This window comes from Neolamprologus multifasciatus, chromosome 2 (assembly GCF_963576455.1).
Source record: "Neolamprologus multifasciatus chromosome 2, fNeoMul1.2, whole genome shotgun sequence".
In the NCBI taxonomy this organism is placed as follows: Eukaryota; Metazoa; Chordata; class Actinopteri; order Cichliformes; family Cichlidae; genus Neolamprologus; species Neolamprologus multifasciatus.
In genome coordinates this window covers 9344153-9370384 of record NC_140440.1, presented here as the reverse complement: position 1 = coordinate 9370384, position 26232 = coordinate 9344153, and the positions used below count along the sequence as shown (strand labels likewise).

General features: G+C 38.0%; 1 protein-coding gene across 4 annotated transcripts in view; it reads left to right on the top strand.

Annotated features, from left to right (window-relative positions):
* Positions 1–2614: 2614 nt before the first annotated feature.
* The window catches only part of ldb2a (LIM domain binding 2a), a 102515-nt gene continuing 78897 nt past the window's right edge, over positions 2615–26232 (top strand). For all 4 annotated transcript variants that reach the window (XM_085178447.1, XM_085178445.1, XM_085178438.1 and 1 more), the window contains exon 1: positions 2615–2899. In XM_085178447.1, the coding sequence (XP_085034573.1) occupies positions 2768–2899 (132 nt within the window). In that variant the 5' untranslated portion in view covers positions 2615–2767. The remainder of the gene's footprint in view (positions 2900–26232) is intronic.

The window sequence follows — 26232 nt, the reverse complement described above, 5'->3', positions numbered from 1 at the left end:
TGGGATTATACATTTCCATGCCAATTCAAACCAGCAGAGATGTAACCAATTCTTGTACTACCTTCATCTGGGATATTTTAGAAGTCACCAACTCAGAGAAATGAAGTGTACATGACAAAACAGGCAAAAGTGATTGTGAACACACACACACACTCCCAAAATAACTCTGATGATGTTGTAGTCAGTCTTGTGTTAGAAAGCTTTTTAGAAGACCTTTTAATGACATTTTAAAGGGAATCCACAGTCTATAGAAGACAGACAGCTGACGGGCTTTTGAACACAGAGTCAAGTGTTGATTAAAGTTCGGATGCTTTTAACTCCTTCGTTGCATGCATCAGCTGGAATCTTTGCATTGAAACTACATATTGAAAACACAACATAACATCTAACAACAGTGCCATTTATTCTGGATGTTCTTTACAAAAAACATTAAACACAAACTATATGTGCAGAATTTGCTTTTTTATGTTAAGGCATAAGCAGGGAAATAAGGTGGGGCTATAAAAGCTAAGCAAGCAACTGCATATTTGCACCACTAAACCACCACTTTAAGTAAAGCAAGTTCCTCATTATCAGCTAATTCTGTGTAAAAATCTTATAATAGCGTTCATAACGTGCAAATTCTGCAAGTATTAATTTAGCATAAACCAACTGGCTTTGCTAAATTTAATGGGAACTTGGATGGGTTATATATAAATCATGGTTTTGACAAGTGTGCTCAAATTCCTGTTTTAAGAGCGTAGATTCTTTATGCAAAAAAAGAAGTTGTCTGATTACTTCCAAATCGATTTCCTGGCTAAATGAGGAACTCTGAAATCACAAGGAGCTAGACTGAGCCACAAGTAGAACAAGATGTGCTGGAGCAGATGGTCTGACCCCCACAGAGTTCCGATCTCAACATTATGGATTCAGATTGGGATTAGATGAAGACATAGAAGACACCAGGGCCATCTCTTGTTCCTCTTTGTCTTTTGCCAGTAGCCTAAATCCATTCCCATCGTCACTGTGGCAAGTTCTCCAAACTGCTGTTTTGTACTACTGCCAGTTTAAAGCCAACTGGTGGTCATGTCAAATATTCATTTGATTTAGATTTTTCTCTGTTTTCTGCACATTGTGTGAAGTTAATTGATAAATAAACACATCATAGTCTATACTCATATTCTAATTACTCATATTAGCTGTGTGTCACAGTACAAACACTGAAGGCTATCAAACTGGAAATTTCATTCATCAAAATATCCTACACACTGTGTCTTTAAACCAGATGGATTAGCAAGCCACTGTTCACATAGTTACTGAAAGAGAAGACAATCCTGACATGTTCATAAGTTCAGCTTGTGCTTCATTAAGAATTGGAGGGACATTGAAGCAGCAGGAAAAAAGAAAACACTTCCCTACCTTCCTTTAATCACAAATGATGCCACTTGGTACATAACTAGTCGGGGAGATTCTGTCATTAGCAGCACTGGCCAGAGGCAACACAATCAATACAATGTTATGAAATCATGCTACACATAAAATGGACTGTTTAGTGTGCAGCCTCATCAGCATTTGTATGCTGTCATCAATTACTGTGAGGCTTCACACCTTCAGTTCTTGGAGCTCAGACAAATTATGGCTTAGGATTTTTTAAAAATACATTTTAGTTCCAGCCAAGGTCAATATAAAATGTATTTTTAATTTCAGAAGTAAAACTGGCTGATTTAAATATAATCCCTTCACACATTTTCTGTAGGGATATTTTAGCCTTTTACCTAATATTGTAGGGTCTTTATCGTACAATAACGTACCTGGAGACATCTGTAGTCTTGAACTGGCTCTACATAAATGAATATGAACTGAATGCTTTAAAAAAGAGTTAACTGTATTTTTTATAAAATCTGCAGCTTTTACTGCAAGAGGCAGCTTGCTGCAAAGAATATAATATGAGATGATACTGTTAAAAATGAAGATGCTTGACCCTATGCTGCAACAGACTCTCACCTCTTTTTCAGTCAAAACATGACCAAGAGCTATATTTGCGATCGATATTGCACCTCTGTCAACAGACAGCATTGTTATTCTAGTCAATATATTATATGTGAAAGAGCAGGCATTGGTGTTTTAACTCTAAATTTTGCTCGTTTTTGCTTTAAATTTAGTGTCTTATATTCTTTAGATTTCTCTTTAGATTTCTCTCTGTGTGTGGAGCATGCTTTAAACACCCTGCCTTTGCACTGTTGTTGCAACTGATGCCCATGCATTGCTTCATGCATCTGAATCCTACCAGCACTAGGCTTTATTCAGCCAGTGTTGGCAGGCATACTTAAAATCTGATACGTTGGGAAATACTTTGAAGAAATATTTTAATATTAGGTAAAGAATAGAGCTTTTTTTTTGTTAATAACATGCGCAGAATTACTTACGAGAGGAAATAACGAAACACATACACACATGAACATAGAGATCTTACTTGAACTTTGCAAGAGTGCAAAACTGAGTGTAGGTCTTGAGGGAACAGGAAACGACTTCCCTCCTCCCCCTTCAATTCTGCCCCCCCTCCTACCCACCGTTCCTCCCCCCCTCCTCTCCTGCTCCCCTTCCTCCCTCCTCCCTCCTCCAGCACCACGCTATAGCAGCGAACTAGGCAGGCCAACTTGCAGAGTGCAGCTCAGCCTCGACAGCGGCTGCTTCCAACTGGGGGTCTTCGGAGAGCATCGCACTCCCATGTGCGCTGCTGTGCCCGCTGGATGTTGAAATCGCGCCGTGCGCCTCGCCAGGAGCCACCATGTCCAACCCAACCCACGACCCGTTCTACTCTTCTCCCTTCGGACCCTTTTACAGGAGACACTCGCCCTACATGATCCAGCCCGAGTATCGGATCTACGAGATGAACAAGCGGCTGCAGGCGCGCACAGAGGTGAGCCGGCCGGACGTAACCGCTACACGGTCCCGTTTAGGTCGAGGTACCGGTAAGAGGGTGGCGGGTTGGAGAGGAGGGACGAGATGCCGGTCCGGGAGAGAAAGATGAGCCGAGAAGGTCCGTCAGTCAGGAAATACGGATATAATGCCAAAGTACCAAACATTCCTAAGGTGAAAGTAAACAGGCTCTGTCTGTAGTCTACGTTACAAGAAATGGGCGTCCTCAGAAGTAAATTGTTTTAGTCCTAAAATTTTAATTTGATTTGTGGAGGAGGTCCTTTTGCTTTCACGTGGCCAATTAACCTGTTAAAAATTCGCGGCTTTACTGTCACCCAAGTAAGTCACCTGAGGTTGGGATGAGCTGTAATAATAAAAGTAAGAAAATCAGCAAAAGTAGACTTTAAACATTTGAGGTCTCCAGTTTAAATCTTTTAATCAGGGCACCAAGCTAAATCACGGCTGTGATTGTGGTTCTAAAATGTGGCACATTTCTAAGAGAAAGTTACGTAAAGGCTAATCATAACAAAGTTTGAAAAAAATCCCAGAAAATCTAAGAAGTCCACAAAGACTATTCAAATAGGCTATGCAGACTGAGGCAAAGTAGCCTTTTCATTGGATTTAATTAATTTGCATACATTTACATTTTGCCTGGTGTTTGCATATTTGCATATGTTTCTTCCATGTGGAGTGGACTAGAGTTTGTCCACTGAAGTGGAGAGTTTCTGGTCTGCCTGTTCAGGACACCGATTCATCACTGCGGATTAGATTTTGTGAATGAAAGTGGCCCTGATTGCACATTTATGATTGCATGGGGTGAATTCATTTCATGTCAGTCTGCTGATGCTTCATCTCATTGGGTGCTAAGTGTGTGTGGCATACAGTGTCATTCAGATTGAACCTTTGGTGATCCCTTTCTGAGTTGTACTGTATTGGGAGCAGCTGTCTTCAGCATCTGTTCTGTAATCACAAATGTGTAAATCTGCAGATAAAAAGTTCATCCAACATGTCAAGTTCTCCTCGCAAACAATCATTAGAGGAACAAAAAAGCTAAATACGATAAATATCATCTTTTAATAGCCTGGCTACACATTTGTAAATATAAATATTACTGCTCAAGCAAAAAAAAAATGTCATAAATAAATAAATAAATATGTATGTATATATATATATATATATATATATACTTTTTTTTACCAGTACTTTTTAGTTGACTGAATAATTCCATCAGTGGTATGTTAGAATTTAGAAAAAACTCTCATTACAGTTCCCCAGAGCTCAACGTAACCTCTTAAAAATGCCATGTTTTTCTGACCCACAGTCTAATACCCCAAAGATCTCCAGTTTGCTATCACAAAATGTTAAGAAAAAACAGACAAACAACATTTGAGAAGCTGGAAGATATTTAAAGTAATTAATTGCTATTTGTCAGCCAAGCAACTAATAGTTTTAGCTCTAAATATTTACTGCTTTAAATAATTTGACTTCTTGTTGCCTTTTGAAGCTTTTAGACTAGAATTTGAATCCCATGAGACAGTTTAAACTGAGAAACATGCCCATTAAATTATTTCATGTGATGTTTTTACTGTTATTTTAGAAAAACCTTCAAAGCCGGCTGAGTTACTGCAGCAGCTTGCAGAATGGCGCTGACTTTCCTAAAGAGGAACTTGCAACTTTAAGCAGACCAAGGCAATGTTGCTGAGATGCAATGGCCCAGTCTGATGCATTATTCATACGGAGTGGTCCAAACCCCAGTGGACCTCAACTCCTGTACCACACATATGCACACGCACCAAACGGCACACACACTTACACATGAGCAATCTCAGATTCATACACAGACATTACAAGACATTTGTTTTAAAGCAACGCCGGACTCGTATACAGCCTGGACATGGCATTGAGAATATAGACACTCTGTACAGGCACATAGCAATTTACACCATTACCTCTCCTCAGACTAAATTATATAATTGCATGATAACATAATTAATTGCTTTTTTTTCTGTCGGTGTTCATTGTATGTTTGCTTCCTACTTCCTCTTTTTTCTCACTTTACTCCATGGTATCATATGTCTTCTCTTTTGCGACGTTCTTATTGTTCAATTGAAATGCAGGTGGTGAATGTAATGAGGAAGGAGTAGTGTCTTACAGTAGCGAAATAAATGGTTCGAGTTTTGCAATTTGTTTGCATCCAGATGTGTAACGCAGCTCAGCTCAGGCTTTTAACAAAATTATATAGTAATTATCCTTATGAATGCAAAGTAGCCGCTGTCATTTAAGAAGAAAAAAAAACTTATTGTATACGTGGTAAAGGAAAAAGGTTGTAAAAGAAATCTCCCTCTACAAATCTACATATACAGCATAATGTCTATTTTGCCTTAACTAAGACTGAGAGTGGAAATATTATACATTCTTCATCAAGCAGACTCACTGGAGCCTTTTACTTCCTGTAAAGCGCGGTTGGCCGGTGCTGGTGTCCTAATGATGATGATGCGTGCCTGAAGGGTCATTCTATTGCTTGTTTTATCACTGGGCTGCTTGCTACTCAGTCCATCTCCTCCAAGACAACTTTAAAAGTCAGAGCACATTTAGAAACAAGAGCAGCGCAGGGTCATGGTGGTGTTGTTACAAAACAGGAAGTTTGGGATGTCGCTCTCCCTCTCAAAAGAAAGTGAATTCCATTAAAAGAATACAGCCAAATTGTCCTGCCGGATAGTTTAAGGGATATTTTATCGAGATTTTGCTGCTAGCAGATTTCGCGGATCCATGTCCTTCAGAGTTTAATAGCCAAACTGCGAATAGTTAACTGCTGTTTTATGGAGGGAGTTTTTTTAGTTTTGAAAATGTATTGGTTGGAAGCCCACAGATGACACTGCTCTAAGAATAATTGCCAAAAATGTGTTATTTCTTCCTTTAAATATGCGTCTTTGTCTTCTTCTGACCTTATTAAAACTATATAAAAAAAGAATGAACTGTTCCCTTTGCATAAGGGAATCCTACTACACCAATTAAAGAAATATTCATGTGTTATATGAGCCATGCATGAACAGAAATATGTCGTTATTTTGCTGCCAAAAAGTCATCACAGGCAAAGAAATGCACACTGTGTCTTCCCGTATTTTTACATTATTTGTATGGGATCAGTAGTTAGACTTTTTAACAAATTGTAATAAAACTAAATTAACTTTAGATTAGTACCGTCAGCACTGATCACTGATATAGAGTATACATGAAATCTCTTGTTTTTAACCTGCTAGAGAGATTTGAACAGATGTAATGTGTCAGTTTATGCACTGCATATTTGCATTTTACGTCTGTGGCCACTGTCTCCAGGATGAAAACCCTTCTTAACCTGTCGTGAGAAGTAGAAGGGGTTTATTGTTGTTGTTTTGATGTACAGCATATGACACCGAACATGTAAAATCGCCCAAAAGAACATACGATATTGGGTACTTCTGCTGGATTTTAGTATGAAGTGACATTATTTGACTGGGGCTGCTGCTATATTTTGTTGATCCTGTCAAAATAATTTCAAGCTTGCAAACAGCAGTCTTGTCAGAATTATCACCCGAGTAAAGATGCTTAATATCGTGAAAGAACTGCCATTGTTAAGAATAAGAATAGCTCCGAGCGTACTTAATATCGCGCTTGCTGGCAGACCGTCGAGCCAAAATGACTCACTATAGTTTGCATTCCTGCCGTTTTAAGTAGGGTTTTAATAGGGGAGCTGACTAAGCCTCAGTGTGGCATCACCTTTAAAAAGTGTTGAAGGATTCGTCTGAAGTTAGTCTTCTGTCAGAAATACTTCCAGTTGTCTTATTCATGAGTGTGCGTTTGAATTTGCTTGGCTCGTGGTGCAACCGCAGCTCCCACTGGCAGGCGTAGGACTCAAGGACTTGACACTTAGAGGAGACTTACTTACCTTGAGAGGAAGTCTGTACGACTTAGTGAAATCTATAGAAAAAACCTTCATGCAAGGGAAGAAAAGCAAATTGATAAAATTACACGGACTATTTTTATTCCTTGGGATTACTGTCTAACATGCAGTATTGCCTTATGGACTGCAAAGGTACAGCGGCGTCTTTTATCAGCTTTGGTTGTGTTTAGTGCATTAGAGTGTTTGTTATCAGTTTCTCTTCTTCTGTTTTGTAGTTTACTTTAGGCTGTACATATTTCCATATTTATGGGTTTGTTACCTGCAACCCCTTAAATGAAACCATATGCATTGATTTGTTTAGTTTGGCTTCAAGGTGCACTTTTAGGTAGAGAACACACACAGATATATATGCATGACATTTGTTTTCTTTCTCAATTATTCAGTCAGTTGATTAGAAAAATTTCCATCCAATGTCTTTTCTTTAGTTTACTGTAATTCAGAAAAGGAAAACGTCCCATCGGTGTATTGTTTCAGCTTCAGTTTGCTTTAAAAATGAATAATTAATTAGCTAAGTAGTAACTAAATACTATGTAGAAGTTTTTCAATACTGAGCTAATCCTTTCATCTTTGCTGTAGTGATCATGCATGTAGTGCCAGTAACTATTATACTGGAGAACATTTTAAGTTTAAATAATGAATCTCTGCTAAAATCGTTTGACATAAATCACTTTTTTAAAAATTCAAACAGCGCTTCAGAACCAAACGCTGTTCTGTTTATCAGCACATATTTAAAGAAAAGCAGCATGTCGCCTCTGATTTGAAAGCTAAAAATTTATCTATTATCAGAATATTTGCTGGATTCCTTTTTGATAATCACAGATCATTAAACTAATCTTTTCAGCTGTACTAGTGATGATAATGTCAGACCTGCAACTGGCAATGCAAACTGTTCTCTTTGATTAATTAATGACGATTTCTAGTTGATAAACTGTCTGAAAACACCGAAAGGGGAGGGGAAATTTGCAACAAAGGTAATCTATTCAAATCGATTATTTTAACTAAAAAAGAAAAAAAGCAGTTGGATTAAGTGAAGTGTGAACAAAAGCAACAAAGCTGAATTGAGAATGTGGAAAATGATTGATTTTCAAAACAGTTTCCCGTGAATTCTGATTTGTAACATGAATGTTGATAACAGATATGTCATGCTGTCAGCATTAGGCTTGTTAACAAAGCAAATACTTTTATCTTTGTAATCCCGAGGAACTTTTTTATCCCCCCTCTCAGTAGCAGCCGTTTCACCTGCCATGCACTCAGAGGCACACATGGAAATAAGGAGGAATAAAAGCTAACGACACAACCTGTCCCGTGTGTTTGTCTGGGATCAGGGCTCACCTTTGAACTGATAACTGTGCTGCAGCTAAAACAGTCCTGCTGCTCAGATGACTCGGGGTGTGCTTCTATCCCAACCTTATTACCTGCTCCATTCATACTTATTACCTGCCTGCCTGTATTTCTGCACGGGGCTGACTGCTATCCCATTACCTTCATTTTACACAATGTGAACCCGCTGTGACCTGGCAATCTAAACAGTCTTTGATGTGGATTTGATGCTATGCATACGGTGTGACCACATTGTTTCTGTGCTGTCGCTCGGGGGGGGCCGCAGACCTCGTCGTACGGAGGCAGCTGCAATGATTTGTGGGGGAATTTGACACTTAAGCGTATGCAAATGAGGCAGCGGATTAACATTCAGAGGAGGAGCTTGGTCGACCTCAGCTGCTGTAAGGCCATTAGCATAGAGGACATTAATATTCAGCGGTGGAGAGCGGAGACACAAAATAACACTGTAAGTAAAACTACAACACAGAGAGTGAAACAGAAGGAAAACAAAAGCATTTTAATGGAGGTGCGATAATAGTAGCTACAGGGCTGCGTTCAGAAACCTCTCTGCTGCTGCCGCTGCTGCTGACATTGGCTCTGTTGGTCACACTCTTCCTCAGCACATAGACAAGCAATCAGTAACAGTGATTGGCAGGCCATTCATTGGGTTCTTGTGTCTATTGCACATAGTTAGTCTCATTCTCATTATTCAAATGGCCCCACAGACCTGACTCATTGGCTCGACTTTGGAACTGGAGGAACTGGAGTGTTCATTATGGCCAAATCCCTTGTTCCTGTCAGGAGCAAAGTGGATCTGTTCCCATCAGCTCGACGTGTCAGATTGACATGAATAGGTTTATGATGTAGAGGTCAAGTTGGCACTGAGCTGTAAGGTTCACATAGAAGGATTAGAGATGAGCCACCAAGAACACACTTGATGATTTCTTTTAGTGAAAATTGGCTTTCACATGTTGCTTTCACAGAAAAAAGACATAAATTGCATATAATGATTGTTTTCAGCACAGATCGCGCTCCTTATACGACCATTTGGTAAATAAAAATATCAGAAACTTGTGAAAATGGACATGAGAAGACCTTCAATTTATTTATTCATCCAGGTCTTCCACTGATATTTAATATATTATAATTTAGGCCAAAGTAGCGAGTCATCATATTTGAGGAGCAGAATCAAATAGATTTGGCAATTTTGGGCCAAACCGCACTTTGTTTCTACAATGCAGTTTCCCAATAATCTCATTCAGTTGTTTACATTGTCTTCAAGTTATCTTGAAATGTATTTTCAAGCTTTGTTGATCATTAATAATAACACGAGGCAAGAATTAGTCAGCTTAAATCAATAACGGAACACCAGAGTTGACTGCCCCTTTTTTCTTTTAGTTTATTGATAGATTCACAAAAGTATACATAACCCCTTCCCCACAGCAGAAAGCTTTATTCCACTGACAGCTGAAAATCATCTAACTTTCATTCGTTAATCATCCAAATTATTACAGTATTAAAAACTTTGTCCAACTTTAAGTAGTCCAGGTTGGTAATTGTGAAAATTCCCAGTTTCTTTTCTCTTTCTTTGTTGGGATATTAGAGGGTTGCTAAGTAGTTTCTAACCTCACAAAATTTTTTTTATGAAAGATGGAATTAATTAGATAGAATTAAACCTGAATTCTTTCTAATGACCAGCAGGGGGAGACTCTTTTGCTTGCAAAAAGTCTTTCTGTTTCACCGAAGTTTATGGGAAAACAGCTCTTCCTGCGTGCCCTTGCTTAACACTTTTGTGATGACTTAATGGGCTCTGTCTGTTTAAAATAATAGTCAATAAAACATGATGTTTATTTTTGTAAATTATGGTCACCTTTGGAGACAAAAAGAAGTTCTTTACAAAAAATGAAGCGATAAATACTTGGTAACATTTTTGCAGTGCATGTGTGTGAAACCAGCAGAGAGTAATTACCAGAGAAGTGTCGAACATCGTGTTGCCCTTATCTGAACCATTACTGCTGGATTTATCTACCATCGGGAAAAACAAGCCAGTGTCACTTCAAGACTTTAAATGTGACACAGCTGAGTTTTAATCACTTTTTAAAATGATATAAACTGCTGGACGGTCTGTAAAATCAATTGTTAGACATTTGTTCCACATCTGGTCATTTTGTTTGGTGAACTCTGCGTCTTCTTCTTACATTGTAAATGTTTAGATGTTTATTCTCTTTTGCAGCTGAAACCACCCTCAGTGAAGCGTCGCATCTCAGTTAATGAGATGTAAAGTACTGATTGACAGTGTTGATTTTAATGATTCAATTATCAAATACATGGCAAATTAAAGATCATTTTTAGCTAGATAAACACATTATGCTGCATTTATGCTTCCTCCTACACATGAAAAAGGAAAACAAAGGAGAAAAAGCTAAATAGCTCAAATAAGTGTGCGCCATTTGTTATTTACTTGGAATAAACAGCATTATTATTTATTCCTCTATCAACCAAATCTCTAATATGAGCTGTTATTGTGATTCAATGCCTTATTGACAACGAACAGACATCTGCTTTTGTGGATTCGTAAAGCGCTGCGGAGCTCTTAACGTTAAAAACAAAAACATTTTGGATTTTCATAATGTTGCCAGTCACTGAAAGAACTGAATCACATTAGCTTCTCCTTCCCTTAGTTAACGCCCCGCTAACATCCCCTTAGGTTAATTAAAGAATAATACTGCTAAAAGGTGAGCAGCCAGGGTGATAGTTTTGAAAAGAAATGCTAACCTCTTCCTCAGAAAACTGGTCATTGCTGAAAACCATTTGTCTATTTATTATTTAATTCCTTAGAAAGCTGCTGTCTGGTGTGAAAACATTGAATAGAGACACAAAAGGACTTTCTTGAGATGTCCACTGTCCACTTTTATACAATGTTAAGGATGAGTGTAATTAATGTGTTTTTTTTATACAGGCTGCAGTGTAAAAACACTAAACACGAATCACAATGTTATTTATCTTAGATATTAAGATACATTTATGAATCCCTGGAGGAGAAACTTTTTTTTTAAATTAATAACGAAATGGACGCAAGATCACAGGAGACAATGCATAACACCAAAGTAACTGTAGTAACTCAACAACATACAAACTACTGCATCTTAAGTCTTCATGATTTCTCCTGCCATTAAATAATGTCTATAAAAATGGGAATTATCAAGATTGTTATGCTAAGAACGTATTACAGTACATGACAGTTGTTTAGTCTCAGTGATCAATTGTTATTAATAATTAATTATTGGATTGGGTTTCTAGGTCTCCTTGGCTTTAGAGGCAAGGCAAGGCAAGTTTATTTATATAGCACAATTCAACAACAAGGTGATTCAGTGCTTTACAGAGACATTAGAAACAAAAACAACAAACAAACAAACAAAACAGTATATAAGATCAAAACAGATAAAATCAGAACAGTAGATAAAATCAGTAGTTAAAATGTAAGTTTTGAAATTTAAGCTTAAGTGCGGATTTGGTGCTTTATTCAAATGCAGCTGAGAACAGGTGAGTCTTCAACCTGGATTTAAATAAACTGAGTGTTTCAGTGTTTCAGCTAGAGAGTTTTATGGTGAGATCCGGCTCATTGTTTAGTTATCTGGCCTGCAACTCTTCTGTTCTTATAATGCAGTTTTTGGCAATATCCACCAACCCACTGCACCTGCTCAGCACCAAGTAGCAGGCAGAAATACTAAGCAGAGAGTAAAGACTAGTGGGAAATGGAAAAAAAATTAAATAAACAACAACCCAAAAAACCCTAAACATAATGAAACTAAGTCTAATCTCCACATCTGTAAATCCATTAAATTCCCTGATTTGGCATTTGTGTGATGATGGTGAAGAGTGCTCTCAATATGTTGGTCCAAAGTCTCCCATAGATGTCAAATTGGGTTGTAATCTGGTGACTGCAAAGGTCATAGCTTATGACTCGCGTTATTTTCACACACGTCAAACACATCAATGACCCCTTGGGCCCTGTGGATGGTGGCATTATTTTTTCTCGAAGAGACCACTCCCATCAGGAATGTTTCATCATAAGCTAAGGGAGATAACTCAGAGTATTGATTTGCAGTGGTTCCTCTCTCCAAGGGGACGAGTGGACTCAAAACATGAGAGCCCGATGCCTCTGACAGCATAACAGAGCCACCGGATCAGGTTTTTCTTTAATTTATCACCTGTCTGTATGTCACAGTCTGTTTCAACTGACACAAGTGGTCAAAACAACAACAACAACAACAACAACAACAAATACAGGTTTTTCAGGTTTAATACGTCCATCCATTTTATTAATAGCGTAGCCAAAAGTGTGTTACCCATGGGGTCTGAAGCCTATCTCACACGTGACACAGGTCAAGATGGGGGGTGCTCCCAAAGGGGTTGACACTCATTCGTAGGGCTAACAGTAGAAACAGTCACACACACACAGCCACCTTAGAATCACCACTTAAACATGACTTTGGGCTCTAGAAGAAAACTGAAACCCACTCAAATGAACATAAGACGTTAAACCTCGAAAGTGAAGTGCTTTTAAAGTAAGAGATATGGACTTCAATATGTAAAAAGCACAAATCTCATTTAAGAACACAGGGATATTCACTCATCAAGCGTTTTAGATCACTAAATCACCAAGACGAACTATGGGTTGAACTCTCCCTTTGGTCCTTTCCTTGAAAAATATTTTTACTGAATCATAAGTCAAGCTGAACTTTGAACAAGAGGATAATATTGTATTTATTTAAAATGTGACATTCATATTTGTTATAATCTCCCTCTTTTCTTTTGGGGTAAAGCAGTGGGGTTATATTTGCGGGTTGTGGAAAAAGTACTATAGCGGATGCAACTGACATTTCATAAGGTTATCTGCCTTAAAATCAAACATATCAATGAATTAATAATAAAGTACTTTATGTGACTCCGCAATTCATTTTTACATATATTTGCATGTTTATTTACATGTTGATTTTAACATAATTTTTTTTAATGTAAGTTTTTAAAGTAGACAAATTTGGATATGATGTGTGTGTATGAGTAATGCTATACTGCAAATGGGATGCTCTCAGAGGATGTTTCCAGAAAATCATATAAAGCGAAAAAAAAAGACCTCTGGTCAAATTGCAAGCGTCAGTCACATCCAGCAGGATGCTGAGACAATAGACCCACCTTTTTCCTGGCCCTTTCCCATGGTTCCTTCCAGGCTACAGTGTTGCTCAGATAACCGGGAAGACAGACGGGTCTGTAGTCTGTTCGTGTCCTGTTGTTCTGCCTCCCTGATGTAGTTAGGCAGGCTGTCCTGAAACGGAAAGGTCACAGGTTGAAATTTTGCACTTGAATAACTTTCAGTTGACGGGCCGTAGATTAAGATTGTTTGGACTTTTTAAAAATTAGTCATGTTTCCTGAGAAAGAATGCAGACAGCAGAGTCTTGGTAATGTAAGAATATTTAAATTTGACAGTTAGAACAAATTTTGCTGTATAAGCTACAGGTTTACAAATGAAATATATACAAAATTACTGAAATATATAAAAACGAATAGGAATTACTGATTAAACAAGCTGATAAGAATCTTATTCACTGTTTTATTTACACTGAAACCTAATAATGAGCTCCTTAGTCCTCTAACACTGATTTGCAGTGTTATTGAAAGCAGTGCAATTCTAGCTGCATAATGTTCGAGTGGCTCCAAAGAAGAAAAAGGTTCAACAGTGGATACAGTGAACTCGGGGAGGCACACTGTACTTCAGCTTCTGCTCTGCGCTGGTTTCTGGGCGTTTCGTCATTTTGCTGATCAGCTGTTCGCTCTGATGTAGTTTTTCCTTTGAGATGAATTTACTGACTTATTCTGGATTGCACACTGTTTTCATTTATATATTTTTTTATATGCTCATTTAGCCAGAGAACATGCCCGGGCATGCATGCCTTTTCTTCAGCTTCTATATCTCCCAGGCATGAATATGAAACAACATCCTTCAGATGCTAAAGCTCACACATTGCATGTAAACAAGCCCCAGCCCTACGGAAGTGTCACTAAGCAAGACACTGAATGTATATGCCTCTAAGAGTATTACGCAGGTCTCTGATCTGGCAAAAGGAAGATTTGATTTTCAAGAAATTCATCATCGTTCTTCTTATGCTGGCACACACAAAATGTTGGTTTTGAGTGATTATTACAGATTATGCTCTCAGTCATAGAACATCAGACTCATTTCTAATCCAATGAAGTCGCATTCACTGTCGATCTAGCTTGAAATGTGACAAGAGCTCAGGCTTTAACACAATAAGGACAGTGTTATGAATATGTGCACTGTATAGCCAATTTAAATAGAAATTTGTGCTTAAAACATTTGTGTGTTTTATCATTTTTTGTTTAGAAATGCTTTTCCTGAGATCTCTTTTGATAAATTTATGAGTGTCTATGAAAAGGTGATTAAGAAAATAAAAGCAAATATAAATTTTGCCCTATCCCTATAGTTTACGGCTACAATTAATTTAACTCAATTCATTTTAGTCTATCATTTAGCCTATTTAGCGTTCCCTCATTTCACAGTTTAAAATGTCTTTTCTTTTAATTAAATTTAAGCGAATTAAAGCTTAATATATTTTGTGAAGACCTGTAAAAACTTATGTTCTCTAAGTTCCTGTTTCAAGTGCAGCACCTCAGTCATTGCGCTCGTTTCATCAGCCGAACGAGCAACAGGTGAGATTGCAAAGCGAGCACTAACGACAGCAGCAGGGCACACGCACAAACTTAACAATACCAGTGGATTTGATGAAATCCAGTATCGATCGAGCGTCTCGCTCCACAGTGTTGAGGAACTATTCCCTGTTGTTTGTTTATTAGTCTAATTAGCACAGTGGAGAGAAAGAAAGGCTGCCTGGGTAGCTCCGTGTTGGTGCGTCCAAACCAGAACCTGGAACCTCACTTTCTTGTTTATTTTAATTTCTTATGGTTGTAAAGAATAATTTTCTTTGTGTGCTTTCTCATTTATTCATGCATCTTGTTGTTTCAACATTTTCCATCGATATTGATGTTTGTTGTTACTAAACATGGCAGCTGTGCAGGTTTTACGAGCACATTTCAGCATTTTTTATGTGCAAACCTACAGCTAATGATTGTGAATATTTGTTTGCTCATTTTATACGACAAATTCAAGGAATCCAAAGTAATATCTTTAATTAGCATGTCTTTTTTAATAATCAGTAACTCAAGGATATATAAAACATCCAAGATGCTTATAACGAATAAAACCAGAGTTAAGGAAATCCTTTAATTTAGTATTTTCGAAACTGGTTTGAGTTTGAGACCCCCCGTGGGGATCACACTGTATAATTGCCAAGTTGGGACATATTTTTCAGCTTATGCCTGCTTCTACTTATTTCTTGTAAAGGTCTTAAATCTCATGGCAGATACACAAGATGATAAGTGAAGTTTATTTTCTGTCTTGTAAAAAGAAGGGAAACAATACTTCTGATACAAGCAACCCGTGAAAGGACCATTGGATCTTTTTGAATCTGTTTGTCATTGTACAGCGACACCAGGGAAAACAGTAGTAGGAGAAATATTGCCATTGTGCGCAATTAACTTAAAATATTGCTGCCTTTGAAATGGTTCCTTCAAAGATGGGGACCGGGGCTTGAACCATTCAGACACAGCTGCTGTTAACAGTTAATAGTGTGTTAAGACAGCAATAAAACGGCAATAAGATGAAGTCAGTTGGATGCCCTGTGTTTGTGATAACATGGTGGTTAACTGAAAAAACAAAATCCCAAAAATTTACATAAATGTCTTATATCCAGAGTCCAGCCAGAACCTCATAGATTTGAAACAGAGTGTCAGAAATTCCTCCGCGAATAGTGATGTAGTTGTTACAGCATGGTAATTTAACTGCAAATGACATAGGTGTTCAACGATTTTGCTGTTGTATGGGAAAGCAACCAGAATACAACTATTGCTGAGGTGGTTACCAACAGGTCCCACAAAAACATTAATCAAACTATTTGATCACAGTGCTTTTACTCATTTAAACTCTGTCTGTGCGGCATTTTCAAAGCACAGTTGTGTTGAACTTGATTTTTTAAAAGATTTTGCTGTTCTCCAGCCTGTCTTTAGCTGGTTTCAGGAGGAGGAGGTAACAGGAGGGTTGAGCAGGAGAGTTGTATTACTGCTGCTGTGGGGATCGGTCCTGCACCTTCACCTTTGGGGTGAAAGCCAGAAGCGTTGAAGTAATTCTGATTCATTCATGTTTCCTGCTTTAAAACAGCAGACAAATAACTTCTGTGTATTAGCCCTGACCTTAAACTGACACTTTAACACAATAAGTGGTATCTGAGCTATGCCTCTGACTGCTGCCTGTGATGTCTAACGCCGAAAAATGAAGACTAGAAAAGATACCTAAGTAAAGTGGCAGACATGCAACCCAACATGGGAATATCTTTGCTTATTTCATATATGGGTAGAAAGGTCATTCCTCGGGAATGTGCGCCGGCTGTTCAAGGGCAATGACTTCTCTCCCACTGCACTCATTTCTCTTAATTTGCATAATGCTCTGCTGGTGGCTGTACGGTAGCCAAATGCAGCAACATGTTAGGTCTGCATTATATAAAAACACTTAGAACCCGGGAGGGTAAACCTGCATTGATATCAAACATCGGTGTGTGTGATGACACTCTTGACATGATTAAAGTGGTGTTGTTTATGCAATCTAAAAGAGAGTTTCTCCGTCGTCACACTGAGGACTCCCTAAAAGATACAGCCCCTGTGCTCCAGGGGAAGCTGTGACTTTGGTTTTGTTGCGCATTCAGTTCAAATGGCAATGATTTGCAAAACCAGGAGATTAATCTTTTAATGTAGAAATGCATTTAGGTTACAGTTTATTTGATTTGCTGATGAAAGAATATAGAAATCATCAAAACATTCAAGTCTGTATCGGCATCATTAGGGTCCTTTTTTGTCCATCTGACCAACCCCCCAAATTTCCAGTTTACAGTTAAATAAAATGGGATTAGAAGTAGGAAATCATCACTTTTTGCAAGTTATTCCAGCAAAGATTTTATATTTGCATGCTTGTTAAATAACTTAGATAATCAATCAACCTTGTGATTAAATTATCTTCCAGATTAACACTTAGTTGGATTCTAGTATGGACATTTCGGGAGGAAGCTAAATTTATATAGACATTTTCAGTCAAGGTATTGCCTCAGAACTCGTGAAAATGACAATCATCCACCAGAAGCATTTTTTATTAGACTTTGACATGTGTTACTTGTCAGTGGCCTTCACCGTACAATGAAAACAAACGCTACCTTGCTTAAGATCATTCTCAGACACCCAGTGAGTTTTTGCTTCTTTTATGTTGTTATGCTCCTCGATACCTTGAAGCTGTTTGAGTCTTTCACAACAAAACTTTCTTGGCCCACCAGTCAGCTGCGCTACGTGATATTCAGGAGCTGAATGGGGTTTTAGACTTCGGCAATTCTCCAAGGTCAGGTCCCAGACACGCCTACACTCTTGGAGGCTTTTCTGTCACAAGAGGCTGGAAGCAACAATGAAGAAATAGAGACTAACAAAAGCTTCCTGGGAGAATGGTTCATGTTAAACTTGCAGACGTTAAGGGTGTGTGGACCAAACGATACAGAGGGAAAGAAAATGAGGTCATGCGACATGTGCAAATCTCTATGTACTTTATGGTAAACAAACATGTTCTAAATATATTTGTTTATTCGTGTTTTGTATACTCATACTTAGCGTATTGTTGAGTGTTTCCACAGACTAAACTTAGTGTCATCTGCCTATCAATCCTGTATGGACATTTCTTTATGCGAGCACTTAACCCACAGCTCTGTTGCTATTTACTGAGGATCCTCCCTATGCTGTCCCTCCAATCCTCTGGATATCCCACAAATCCCCGAGGTTCTGGCCCGTGCTGGTGATTTGTGGTTGGCTAGTGGGCAATTGACACATTGATAAATCCCCCGCAGATGAGGTGCGATCCGTTTGAATCAATAGAGCCTTATCGGCTGACGGCCGTCACGGCCGCATCCGTGTCAGTTCACCACGGGTCCCTCGGAGTGGGCCTGATTTGTACCATTTGACAACAAACATCGTCACGCCACGTGGTTTGTCAGAGAGTCCACGGGCATAATGAAGGCAGAACGCCGTCTGTCAGCAAACCGCATCAGACAGGAGACAGACAGTGAGAGGGAGGTGGATATGAAAGAAACTGGCGGAGATAATAAAAAAAAGACTGATAGGATATTACAAGACGGAACAGTGCGGGCTTCTTTTTCCATAGTAAATATATGTCATTTACAATTTTATAACCTGCTACCAATCACAGCCTAAAAAAGAAAAGCTCCTGACATTTCTTGCTGTACAACACTGAAAAGCTCCTCTGTGTACGGTTTAGCTTGAGCCAGGGGATTCATATGGTTTGTGTCCACTGGCCAGGCTTTAGCTGTTCTCCAGCCTGCCTGGCTTCGCTCCAACTTCTCCTCTGTCTTTAGATCCGAGCCAAACCTGGACGGTCCACAGCTTAGCCAGCCACGTTTCACAATTTGGCAGTGCACTGGCCAAAAGCTGCCCAAAAGCTCCAGTTTGGAGGATTAATGGTTACTGAGTCTAAATAGAACTTCTCATGGATATAATGGAAAAGTTTTGAGCTACATTTAGCTTTATTAGCTAGCACTACTAAAAGTGTATTTAATTTAGAAAATAAGTGATTTGGGGAAGAGCAATGAAACTGCCAAGTGCCATCGGTTGCATTGTTGTTAATTCTGAAACGAAATGCTGTTCATGCACATGAAATATGCTTGTTATTTTCAGATTCCTCTGTTGTCTGGGTGGGAGGCTTTTCAACAGAGACACAAGCTAAACCATATCATCTATGGCTGAACCCTGCTGGGCCGAGCAGAGCTAATGGAGACAAGACAATAGACACACCGCTGTCAACTCTGCTCTTTGTGAAATAAATGCTCTTTTTTTTAAGCGTGGTTGCAGGGCTGAGCCAAATATCAGTCGACTGCCAAAATGAACTATATTGAGTTAGAGTAGAAAATATTATTTTTTAAAAAGGTTCAGTTTGAGGGAAATCTTGAAAACAGAATGGTAAGGGCATTGTTTGAAAATATTGAAAGTAAAAGTGAGTCCACCATTGTGAAACGCAAAATGTAAGCCATTGTGAGTGAAACGCAGTTTTAACTCAGAAAGAGAGGTGAACTAACCTTCCTTTGCAAACCTGTGTAAGGGGGATTTTAAGAAAGACGTTCTGTAAAACAGGGGAAGCTTAAGTGAAACACTCTTCATTAAAACAGTGAGAGGAGGCTTAATGAATATCGAGTCTCTAACACAGAGTGATGGGAGCCCTCAGGATGACAACACTCGAAAAATTATCTCTAACACTAAATCCAGGCAGTTTATGTCAAAATGGGGATCATGCTTTTATATTAAAATCCTCTTTTAGCCGTGGTTCAACAGTTCAAAGTTCAACAGAGTCTGTTCAGATGCGATGCTGCTTATTGTCTGCTACTAGAAAACATTAATTTGTGGAAATTAAAGGGTAAGGCGTATGATGTTCCTCATTTTTTTGATAATGCGAACCAAAATCAGCATTGAATTTGGCTTAAAGCTTGATCATCTGTGCCACTGACAGTGGTGTGAAAGAAGACTTTAAAATACTCCATTCCAACACTCCAGTACCAAAAGTACTTAAGTGAATTACTCTGCAGGCAGTAGAAGGCACTGATGCAATGCTTTGTAAGTTCTATTTTAATGCTGCATTTGGTTTTAAGGTGAGATCATTTAGAAAACTTTTACACTTCTGGTTTGTTTAACGGTGCACGGTATTTTGGAAGCTGTCCGTCTGTTCTGTGTAAAATCTGAATTTACAAAGTATTTATAGCTAAAATGTACCAACTGTAATATCCTTACAATTCAACTTTGGTTGTTTTCGTACATCTGCTTTATGGTGCAAATGATGTAATACTAATGTAAGACCAGCACTGTTGTAGTGCCACCGAAAGCAATGTTATTGATACTGCTACATTTACCTTCTAAAAATGCCAACTCTTATAATACAAATACAAAAAACCCCATATTAATTTAGCTAAAGTGTAGAAGCATAAAAAAACGTATCATACCTCCTGCCACTAAAATAGCATTATTTGTTATATTGTTATCGTTTTACGGTTATAGTTCTGTGATTTATCAGATTTGTTTTTGTGGTTGAGTGCAACTGGTGATTGTTTTTTACAATAATAATGATGATTGTTCACTCAGTTAAAATTCAGAATGTAGTCAGACTGTTTTGTTTAACAATTAATCCAACTTCCCCAAATGAAGAGTTATTAAAAGAAAAAAAGTAACAAAACTTCACATCTGAGAAGCTGATATTAAAAACTTTTTTTTTTGCATTAAAAAAAAAAACGTACATTACAATCAGAATTATCAGGATAGCTGCTGATTAATTTTCTTTCTGCTGTTTTTTTCCAACTGTGTTTTGGATAAGTTTATTGATTACAAGAACTCTTCGTGGGTTCTGTAAGCACGTTACTAGCAAGTTATTAAGGAAATATGAGCAGTACTTGAAGTTTTTATTTTGACATGCACAGGTAAACAGCAGGATGAAATGGAATAGCATGTTTAAAACATGGCCTACTATATTTGCTTGGTATCAGGCTAATATCGGGAGTTAACAGTATTCCCTGTCAGGTGAGTGACATCACACATTTCTTTATGGTTTTATTCATTTTGGATAAAGGATTTTTATTTAGCGTTAAGTTTTATTTAAAAAAAATCAGCTCTGCATTTGATGATAAATATACATTTTTTAAAGTAGCTGCATAGCATAACGCTAATTTATGCTACCTTCATTCTTAATAAACTATGCTATATTATATCCATTTATTTAAGATTTCATTTAGTGCAATTCAAAAGTCAGGTGACAGAAAATAAATAGGTAGCCATTAATTCATCATTTCCAAAGTAAAAGCACCAAACATTTTACGGTCCTAGCTTCTTAAACGCTGACTTGCTGACTGATGTGAGATCTTTGAGTCTCAGATATTATGGTAAGTTTATGCTCATTGAGTTACACGTGCATCGTGTTTTATTCATCACTAAGGCTTTTGTGAACCATCGCAAGAGTTAGACCATCATTCAGGCAGCAGTGCCTTAATATACATGAGACACACCACTGCACTGGTTGACATTTCCTTTATTATGATGAACACAGACCTCTTTGGTTTGTTTTTTTTGTCACTCTTAAATATACCTTACTGCTGCCTTCCACACATAAAAAGAGATTATTGATTTGATAATGTTTATGTAAATTCTGTTCTGTTTATTAATATTGTTTTTAAGAAATTGAGCTATATATCACTCACATTTGTTTCACTATTTAAATATTTAATATTGCTAAACTGACAGAATAGAACAGAACATGGAACAGGATAAGAGAATCAAGTTGCCCCCGAAGCATCCCTTAGTTGTGCTGCTATTTAATTTCAAGTGATATCTAAACAACCCGGTGTCTCGGAATTGCAATGAATGAGACTGTCATCTTTTTAAAATGCTGCAGTGATGTGTCCTTTGTTTTTTGAATATATATACTGAGCGATAAAAACTAATTTTTGCTTTTATGGTATTTTACTAGAGCTTCTCATATCTAGCATGTCTTTAAGCTAAGTTCTTAAAAACAGTGTACAGTATAGTCCTTGAGCTCATGGCTTATAGTTTCAGAAAAGAATCACTCTGGGCTGTCTAAGATTTTATAAACTAGAAACTATATACATAAAATACATATATACATAAAAATGTAAATCAATGCTAGACATTTATAGGAGGCTTTCATAAGGTGTTTTAGATACATAAAGGCTAAAAACAGGTAATTTTAGCCTGTTGCTAGGTTGGTGCAAGGCAACATGAGGGCATCATAATATATCTTGCATAATTCAACTTTAATGGATATAAAGTAATGTTACAGTTGTGAAAAAACAAGGATGCAATGCTTTTATAAGTTATTATATGTGCATGAATGCTAAAAGAATCATCAATTTTACCTTGTTGCTAGGAGATTGCTATGCAATAAAATGACATCATGATACATGATATAGTTAAGGATGTTCAGGGGCCTTACATGTACCTGTAAACAAAGTTTGGTTGCTCAACACCTAATGGTCTAGGAGGAGTTTGTGGACAGAGAAACAAATAAACACACAAAGACACAGACAGAGCTGTTATAGTAAGATATAGGGATATATGGAGGCAGTTAATTCAGTGTCAAAACACATATGCACCCTTATGTTGCTTGTTTTAAATAATCTGACCACATTGCCTCAGACAAAAACTAAAGACATTTCTTCAATATTTACAGTTTGTTTTAGTTAGTTTCATAAGCGTGCACTGTAGTTTTAGGATGGGGTTTTTTGCCCACAAAGGGGCAGGGGGCTCTTCCCAATAAAAGTGGGTTTTTCCTCCCTGCTTTTGCCAAGTGGTTGTTCATAGGGGACTGTGTGATTGTTGGGGGAACTCTCTCAATATTAAAGTGCCTAAATAACATTAAACTGAACTAAATTTAGTCGAGTTTTTGCCAAGTAAATTTTTTAACTAAACCTGAACTAAAATAGTGCTCTCTATTTTAACTCGGATAAAACAAAAGTGAATACATCGTTATGCTTTAATACTACATATAGCTGCTGTAAATCTGCCACAATGGCAGCTTGTTCTCTGAATAACATTATCATTTTTTTTTATTTGTTTGTAAAAGTGTAAAAAATGAATGTGCAGAGCAGGATCTTTGAGAAGTGGTGAGCAAGTGTTGAGAGTGAGCATATTGTTCACCCTTCACTTGACTGTCAATCCCAGGAGTGCCCGCCCCCTCATGATACTGGATTATGGGTTGAACTCAATCTGAATGCTGAGTAGCACGAAAGGCGGTCTCCTTCTCTCTTTGTCTTTTTCTGCCTGGTGTGTGTCGCTCTTCTCCGTCTGGCCCTCTGAAATAGATGTATTCACATGACACCACAAACATGCCGGCTGTTCACACCTGCTGATTCGCACAGTATGACACAGTCAGGCAGACACACACACAGATGCACACGACAGCTCATGCACTTCATTCCCAGTGGCTAGTCAGCGGTGCGTGTTTGACCACCATATCTTCCAGTTCAAGCAAAGATTTTCAAGCAGAGGCTTTTTTTTTTTTTGAAAGAGAAGACTCAGTGCTGTCTGTTAATTCTCGCCACTGTAAAATAGACACATTAGCTTCCATGCAACACATTCTATCCCAGTGATGCACTCAGGAAAAATCACGGACTTTATTCATATATCACTTTGTCTTACAGTTTTACGCTGAAAGTGACTGATGTATTTTAGCACTGGCCGAGTGTAAACAATTACTCTGATTGACCCAATGGGAGAGCTGTAATTACAAGTCAACGGTTTCCTGTCAAAGTTGATGGTTCTGGCACAGCTGGTGCAGTTTTTAATGAAACCTGCAGCACTAACATGTAGTACATTTGTATCAATGTTGAGAGGTCATTGTAAAACTTACATTAAAATGTTCCTTTCATTTTTAAAATAATTAAATTAACTTTTTTCTAATTATTAAAAAAAGGCAAAAATATTTGCAGCCTCCAGCTTTTCAGTGTAAATAAAAGACATTTGGGTCTCGCATAGGTTTAGATTTTGGAGAATAAGCAGTAGTAGGTATGCCCCCAGTAAATGCATGACAAAAGTAGAGGACTTTTATTTGTGGTTATGATGTTACTCTGAAACATTATGATGCCCCCAACAGGGGCAGATCTTTATTCTGCAGCAGTGGGTCTTTCTATACCTCTGAAAATATATGAAAGTAAGACAGTAATAGTCTGAAGGGAAAAGGAGGTCCAGCACTTGGACTCTCATTCTCTAAAGTATTCTCAGTAAAGAAGTTATTGGATGTGGTGGTGTTGGCTAGATCGTTAACTTCAAGCTCACTTGATTTATTAATAGGGTTGATAAATCAAAGTAATAGATATTTTATTAAGGTAAGCAGATACCATTAATGGAATTAAAGATAACATTCCCAAATTAACACAACATGACATGAAAAGTAAGGCATGCCTGTTGATTCAGCACATAAAAAATTGTCTAGGGAGTAAATATTCCAGAAGAATGTAGTAAGCCTTTACTGTAATTTCAGTTCACCCGGTGCCTGATTTTTGCGTTTGAAGACTTAATAGTGGACGCTGAGAAACTGGGATTGTTAATTCACTCTTAATGGAACAAATTTTAGATGGTTTAAGACCATAAAAGGATTCATTATATTTTATCAGTGTTTCCACCAATATCTGTTAGTGATGTTGTTATTTGAACAAAAGTGGAGGCTTCTGTTTGAAAAACTGTTGAATTATAGAAGAAGGTGAAGAGGGGAAAGGCGGTTGGTCCAGACGGAGGTATGAAGATGTCCAGGAGTAAGAGCAGTGGATTGTTTAACACAATCTATGAGACTGAGAGGACTCTGAGAAATGGAGGGATAAAGTTGATGAAAATATGGGAAAGAGTTGTTGAAGTTACGTTAAGGAGAGAGGTGACGATCAGCGAGCAGCTTGGCTTCATGCAGAGAAAGAGCACCACAGATGCAATTTTTGCTTTGAGAGTGTTGATGGAGAAGTATAGAGAAGGTCAGGATGAGTTGTTCTGTGTCTTAGTGGGTCTAGGAAAAGCATATGATAGCATACAAAGAAGATTTAATTATTACAGTAATGTTAGGTCTTTTTTCGTGTATAAATCAGGTTCACTGGGGTGTAGTTTTGCAATAATTTATTAAAAAATATTTCCTTTCAAACCTACTACTTAAGAGTTCAGCTTTTCTTAACCTTTGATGAGTGGTAAGTCTTAGTGTTCCGAAATGCATGGCTCATAAGTGTTAGTACTCCACTCCACTGAAAGTATTTTATTGTGTAGTCTCAGTTCAGCCTGTAGCCAGCTCAGCTGATTGGTTTGCCATCCAAAAGACCTCCCCACAAACTCATGATCACCTATTGATTGACCTGCTGCATGAGGGTTACCTTAAGGTCCTCCACACCACATGTCTCTCTCTCTGCATCAGATACACTGCGTATGAGCAGCGCTGACCTGTGGGGCGCTCCAGTCACCTCTTATTGGGCTTGACACTGCTCGATGGTGACAACGCTAATTGTCAACATCTGGGAAGTGCTTGCCATCCCTCAGCCCGGCGCAGAATGAAACGTGGTGATCTGTCATAACGTGTCAGAGGAAATTAGCATCAATTGGACGTCGGTATGTGGAAGAGGGAGGGGGACAGGAGTGGAGGATGCCCCGCCGACATTATCAGGGCTTTTTGTGAGGAGGGGGAAGAGGGCAAATGGCTGTTAGAGGAGTAATTTCAGGGCAAAGAGATTTGCATGATTGTGTTTCTTCACAGATTCACTGTGGGAAAATAAATTCTATTGCAGTTACAACAGAAATGGATAACACTACTACTGTTACTAATGATTGTAATATTAATACTAACACTAATACTTATTCTAATTCTAATACAAGTACACTACTAAGCATAAGTCTTTTATAATTTGCTTCCAAGGAGCCTGACTTTATTGTATTTTTTTTTAACGTGGTCTTGAGCAATAGCTCTCCAGACTTGAAGGTCCTTCCAAGGTTTTAATATATTTTATATTAATTTTTATATTAATTTTGTTCCAATTTCTTAAAAAATGCAGCAAACAAGGGTGGCTGTGAAGCAAGCATTACTAAGAAAGGAAACAGGGAGAAAAGACTGAGGTATGCCAAATTTCACAACTGTACTGAAAATCGGTGGGAACAGATCCTAGGGAGCGATGAGTTCAAATGTGAAATTTTTTGTGTCTAATTGTCGTCAGTATGTACAACACTGAGTGTCTAACACGTTGGAGGCTTTATCATGGTTTCCGCCAGCGGTGTTGGGGGTCAAGACTGATGGAACTATAAACACGGAGAAGATTTTGAATATGATTTAGAAAGCGTTTGACTGGCACTGGCTTCGTTTTTCAATATGACAATGATT